Raw genomic sequence first — 7018 nt, forward strand, 5'->3', positions numbered from 1 at the left:
CCGTTTCCTGCGTGCAATGTTCCACAACTTTAACATGTTGTTAGCTAAGTTTCGCCTGAGTTTTGTCTGCCAATGCAGTCTTACATAAGTGTTATTTGTGATACAGGCAGCAATCAATATCGTAGTTATATAGTGAGTTACCTCACGATAATCTGCCTGTCTAGAAATAACAAACCGCGCCTCAAAGAGCCCAGCTGCTGATTGAGCCTGCTTCTGATCCCCTAGTTGACATTCAGTGCTTGTGTGAAGCACACATTTATAAGGGGACAGCACAATAACAGCTAATTAGCATTCATGAGCTTCTGCATTGCTCTTTGTCTGTCCATCACAGCTTTAGACAAAGAGTCCTTATGGGTCAGAGCCGGCCAGTTTCTCTTGCATGCAGTGCTGTGAGAGCTGTGTCAACACAAAGTACAACACCGTTGGTATGATAACATGTCCTTCTATCAGACAGCAGGACTTTGGCAGGCTGTCTCTTTGGTCATGTTTAGGTAAATATTAGATAAGAGGAATTTCACAAACTGCTGCATTGAGGCAAAGGGAATGTGTAGAGACACGGGTAGCACATAATTGGTGACTGGGTGGATGGTCACGTGTTGGGTTGGGGGATGTGGGAGTCCAGAGTCTGCTTCCTGTCAAAGCCAAAAAAGAAAAAGATGTTGGTTTTCTCACATTATGATGGAATGTGCAAGGGGTGCACTAAAGGCAGGGAAATATGTGCTTTTTTTTTACTTGACTAACAAGTCCAAGAAGGGGATCAAAGAGTCTTGAGTTTCTGTATCTCTTTTGAAGAGCTCCAATATGCTACCGTACTCTCTGCTAATGATCTGTGGACTGAGGAGGAAGAGTGGGAGGGCTCGCTGCGGGATATTTGAAAGGGTGAGGGAAAGACGGATGAATTAGACAGATAAGGCAATGGGAGAAATACAGTGCTCCTAAATAATTCATAGCTCACTTGCAGCATTTTGGAGTGTGATCACTGGCAAGATCCATGGCCCCTCCCTTACACTCACATGGCCGGATGTCTGAATCTCACTCGTCTGACTCCCAAGTAGATGTTTTTTTTTTTTGTTCACAGTCCGCCCCCTCATGTCATCCTCTTTAACCCAGAGGAGATGTCTCTGTTGTGTCAACCCTTTCATGGCCGTTGTCATGTTGTGTCTTCCTAAGCTTCCTGTTGTTGGCATTCCCAGTGATTTAGCTCCCGCTTATATCTCAGAACATATTTCATTTTTTTTGAGAGGTCGTCAAGGTTGTCTGCTGTTTTCCTTAACCCTTTCACGAATAGAGGCTACTACAGTGGAACATAACACTTGACATCACAGTGGAGTGAGTGTGTCTTTTCTGATCCCACACACAAGGCTTTCCATTTCAGATCATTTAAACGTGTACTTTCATGCCATTCCTACTTTATATAATTATTCAGTCTATTTCAGAAAACCAACTGAGCAATCTCTTTCCCTAATGCTGTGTTAGCCTGAGATATATACTGAGCCCACTGATGTGGCTCAGTGATGTGAGGGTAGGGGTCCAGTTTCTGCCCTCTGATCATTCAATTCAATCCCAGCAGACCTTGAACACAGCAGCAATCATTACAGCAGAAGAAGAAAAATAATTGCCTGCACAGATGTTTCTTACTGCTTCACTTTATGGACTTCATGACTGGAGATAAAAGAAACCAGGAGTCCTTTACTTGACCTGCCCTCATAAAAAAACTCAGGGCAATGCAGCTTTTCTGCAAGAGGTCTTAATCTCTGACTGTACAGCAATTCAGCTATAATCACCACAAAGAATCCTTTCATGAAGATGCTCATATGTTTTCATAAAGGATCCTGTTTGTGCATCTCATGATGGTTGTGGTGAATTGAAGTCATGCAGAACTCAGCCCAAATGCCTCTCTGACACTTTGCCACGACCAGAAGGAAATGGAATAGAATAGAACCAATTATAATATCCACCCCGCTTTGTGTAACAGTGGCTTTCAGGAATGCAGAAATAACCCATTCTGTGTTGGTCTGAACCAAGATATAATTTTCATAATCAATGAGTCTGTGCTGAATCTCTGCATGTTGATCCCACTGAATTCCCCATGGGATGTGAAGCTTCTGTAAAACTATTTTGCAGGCTAACATAAATCATCCCAGTTAAATGAATGACATGGTGTTTTAAGTTTACTCAAATGTTTCCTCAAAAAAGAGAGCCATTTGACTTTCCCATAGGGACATTTGTCTTCAGTTCTCTCTCTCAGTTGTGCTTTCTGTCGCTCACAGACACTCTCTGTCTCATTCTTTCTATTGGTCCAGGTCTCCACCAAGACCCAGCCCTGGAAGCCTGCACTACTCAGATGAGGATGTCAGCACTAAGTACAATGACCTGATCCCTGCAGAGAGCAGCAGTCTGACCGAGAAGCCCTCTGAGATATCTGACTCTCAGGTAAGCACTGTGACCCTGGATTACAGCCCATGTCCACTTCTTGTCTGGAATAGGAGATGTATTTAAATTACAAAGTTAAATTCAACTGTTTGAATTTTAAATCGAAGTGACCAAACCCTCCAGGGTCATAACCTTTCCAAACTCAAAAAAGTACTTTTCTTATTTAATGTTCTACTTTTGTCCCATTCAAGTTCCATCTTAGTTATAACCTCCAATCTTTGATATAATCACTGCTTTTCTAGATGCTAGATGACTAATTATTTGGCATAATTTCTGCAAATCATCAGCAACACATTTGCCTCAGGTTGATAACCCCGAAATTAAATATCCTCCGTTAGTCATGGCTGAGATATTTGGATCTGCCTTTTAATACTTATTTCTCCCATGGGAAGGAAGTACAGGCCCAATTCTCATGTCTCATGTGTCTTGAAATCTCATCACAACTAATTAATTTCCCTAACAGGAAATGCTGTATTAATCTGGGCTTCTGGCTCTCAGCTCATCATGTGATGATCCGAAAAGCTCAGTGTGTTTGTGTGTGTGTTGAAATAGGGAGGTCCAGTGAAAGGACAGGGGGGGTTAGAAGTGATGATGCAAAGCCAGAGAAGCCGATAGCAGCAGATTGTGAACATCTGTCGGCCCACACCCCTGTGTCTCCCTGGCCAATTTATCTGCTACCTGCACAGTCAAAACATTGTTCACCCCGGTTTGAACAAACACTGCTCTCCTGGGAGACACAAACTACTGTTATTCTTTTCCTCCACAAAGCCTCCCACTGTTTACCTGCCACTTGTGCAAATAAATGGTGCTTTAACATCTGTTAAGCTGCAGTATCTCACTAGAGCAGTAGATGGGCAGGCACTTGTCAGGCACACACATTTACCAAGTCTGAAAAGTTTGCTGTGAGATTAAGTTGCTCTTTTTTCTGTTTAACCATTTGTGTTCTCTGCAAGGTCAGTGTGCGGAAACAGTGACAGAATTCTCCCACGCAAACAGTTTGTAACTAACAACACTGTAAACATGGTCTCTGTCCAATTCCAGGACACTCTTGTGTACGCTTATCACTTCTGTGCTCGACAGAGGTATGGGTGAGCTCCTAATGTGTTGTGATCATTAGGGTTACACATGCATTGATAGATTTCCAGTTGTCTCTCAGTAGATATATTGTGCTCTGTTATGGCCCAGTAGTGTGCAGTTTGAGAGTTCGGGTGCTGTATTAGAATTAGCTTTGATTTGAGAGCATATAAATGTAGCTGTGTTTGTAGTAAACAGAGCAAACAGTTTAATAATTTCAGTCTTATACTGTTTTCTCTGATTGGCTCACAGGGCAGTGACAGCGAATATGAGATGGATCAAAGCCGGCAGAAGACCCACTCTTTTGTCAACCACTACATCAGCGACCCCACCTACTACAACTCATGGCGACGACAGCCGAAGGGCGTCTCTCGTCCGCCAGCATACGGCTACTCCCAGCCCGAGCCCCTCGTCGAGCATGAGTCACGACAGCATCCACCCCCCGTGCCCCCGCTGCCACCTCTCCTCCCCCCGAGCGCCCCCTCCCCACAGCCCCAGTGCCAGGGCCAGGGCACTCTGTTCAGGTCTAAGGGTAGCCGGACTCCCACCCCCTCCCTGCTGTCCTCCGACCCCCCCAGCCAGCACAGCACCCTCTACCGGCCCCCCAGCAGCCTGGGCTGTGCCGCTCAGGCACCTACCGCGGGCTTCTCCTCTTTTGTTTGACACACAGCTCTCACTCCAATAACAACAAGACCTTGAGGACGAGTCTTTGATTTTGTTGTTGTTGGTTTGTTTGTATTTTGCTCTTTTTCTCTCTTTTTTCTGTCTATTTGGCAGAGTTGTTGCTCAATATTACGCATTGCAGGCATCTTGAATAGCGTTTTCTCCTCTGTGAAGAGTGTGTGTATGATTGTGTGTAGCGCGTGTGATTGGTAAGTCCATGTGATATGTATTTTATGAAAGACAATCATTTGAAAGTGTTTATGCGTTGCTTAAGTACATTCATGTGAAGGGTCAACCATGTAAACAAGGGAGAACAGAACCTGAGGTTCTGAAAAAAGTAAAAACCTTGTTTTAAAAACACTGTATTAATGTTTAATATGAGAGCTTTATAGAAAAAGAACCACCTTAGCACCATATAGAATATGGACCACTTTGTTTGCTGAGACTGGTCAGTGGAAACACCAACTCTGATGGAGTATTATCATGTTTGGACAAAGAATGAACTGATAGTGAGAAATGGACTCTGACTTTGGAGAGAGGCACTAGCGGTCACTGTGGCCCTCTGACCCTCACTCTGCCTGATCATTGTTGGAACTGCATTATGTGTTTATTATGTGTACATGTCTTATATTGTTTACCAGATATTTATATCATTCAGCTTCAAGCTAAACATTTTCCGAACACCACTAGTGACAATGTTATGAATCACATTAAAGCATCGTGGCACCTTTATAGTAGTCTGGGGAATGTGTTGATTGTGTTCCAGTACTCTTGTCATTAGATATACAAGCTAAGACAACATTCTTAATGTGCATCAGTTTGTTTTTAAGTTATCAAAGAATATGTCTGAGGACCAAAAGCACAAATCTTGTTGGTTCAAAAGATTTTATCACCATGAAACATTTTGTTATAGAAGTGCAAGAATAACCATCAGATTACTGACACATATAGAACTGTGACCAAACTGAAAACACTGATTTTGTTTTAACGTGTTTTCTTGACAAACTGATAAAAAATAAGACAACATGAAACTTACAGACAGTAAACATTCAGTAAAAAAGCTGATATGATATATTTGTTAATAAGGCTGGAGAAGAGGGCAGCTTTAGGATATATTGGTTTATTTAAGAAACTTTATTGAATTATTGACAGCAACTATTGTACATGAAATATATCACAAAGGATCCTGGTGTGAAATAATGTGTCCTCAACATGTTACAGTGTAACATGCCATTACTATGATGACTGAAAATGTGTTTTATGCTGACTGTATACATATGTTATGATGGGATGTTTTCTACAACTCTTTTGAATATGCTGGTTTACAAAAGTTGAATGGGACATTGCTGTTCCAGAGGTGGACCCTTAGTGTATAAAGTTAGAAAGTCGCTCCAAAACACCATCTGTCAAATATCCAATGTGAACATCACTGTATGCATCATGAAGGGACATTATGGACCTATTCATGATAGTTCTAAATAAATTATTCTATTTTGTAACGGCTTTTTCTTTATGGCTCATCTGAATATTTGATAATATAATGCCATGTTATAGAGAATAATATGTACTGGTAAATAAGGCAGGTGACTTCTGACATTGTGGTAAAGCTTTGAAAAACTGTATCAGACCCTGCTGACAACTATGTAAGAGCTGTTTGCATGGTCTGGAAGTCAAAGTGATTCAAGATGACACATGATCCTACAGAGCTGAAATGACCTGATTCTCTCAGCCACAACAGAGACATAATTAGGATGCATAAGAGCACGATTTACAGGGAAGAATTTGAAGAAGAACCTGATCCGGTGCAAGCATGCTGAAAAGCTGGGGGAGGGTTGGAGTGTGTGCCTGGGTAATCTCCTTATTTCAGGCTGGAAAACATTGATCTTAAGCAAAGCAAAGGACGCTGGAACAGAGGGTTTTAAGGGAGAGGGTTCCCTAACCAGAGGGTTTTAAGGGAACATAGTCAAGTCAAGGATACAGTTTGATAGCGTTGGGAATTTTTTTTTTAAAAAGACCCAAAGAATGACAACATAAATCCCATTGCTAGATTGTTAAATGTGCAAAAGTGTATGGAAAATGTATGCAAATTGCTTAACTTCTGTATCATTGAGTGGCATCACAATGATGTAAATCTTAGGTTTTCTCAGACGTATTCCCCAGCAAGAAATCAGGAACTCGTGTATTTTTTATAGCCCAACTTGTTTCTTCAATAAAACTAAAGCTCAGTTTTAAAAACTAAATATAACATTGCTTTGTACCAGTTTGAATAATTCTGTTTTGTAAATTTAAATGATGGTAATTATTCACACTCAATGCTACTCAATTCACTGTGAAGAGGCACACAGAATAATCTTCTGTTCATACACAAAGATGCACAGACAAGGCGTCACATCAACAAATCTGTTACATTTTTACATTTCGGTTCAGTATCTCCTCATGGGAGCGACTTACACAGTGCGTCCTCATTCTGACGACGCTTGTTGGAGTTAATCAGAGCACAATTGCGACACAGCTAACTCAGCCTGACTGCTGTTTTCAAAATGAGGACAAAATCATGATGTATGATGGGAAATGAAATGGGATGTCATAGCTTCTAAAAAGTTTAAGAAGTGCTCTGATATTATGGCATTACATGCACAAGTCACATATCGCTTAGTATGCAGTCAGTATAGGCTTCTTCTTCATTTTTAACTAACCAGCCGTCTCTGGACCTTTGCCATGGTATTTGTCCATAATAAATTGCCACCGCCACCCAAAATGTCATGGGCGGGGTTACAATGCAAAAAGGTTAAAGGATTTGGTCTTTGCTCTCTGATATGCTTTATAGTCTTAACGCTGCAGCATTTTA

General features: G+C 41.5%; 1 protein-coding gene across 1 annotated transcript in view; it reads left to right on the plus strand.

Moving 5' to 3' along the window:
• Positions 1–5673, plus strand: part of LOC117548663 (protein sidekick-2-like) — a 92529-nt gene extending 86856 nt beyond the window's left edge. The window contains 2 exon segments of the mRNA XM_034220057.1: positions 2304–2433; positions 3760–5673. Coding sequence (XP_034075948.1) covers positions 2304–2433; positions 3760–4170 — 541 coding nt within the window. The 3' untranslated portion in view covers positions 4171–5673.
• The last annotated feature ends 1345 nt before the right edge of the window (positions 5674–7018 follow it).

The sequence above is a fragment of the Gymnodraco acuticeps genome, unplaced genomic scaffold (genome assembly GCF_902827175.1).
Source record: "Gymnodraco acuticeps unplaced genomic scaffold, fGymAcu1.1, whole genome shotgun sequence".
Lineage (NCBI taxonomy): Eukaryota > Metazoa > Chordata > Actinopteri > Perciformes > Bathydraconidae > Gymnodraco > Gymnodraco acuticeps.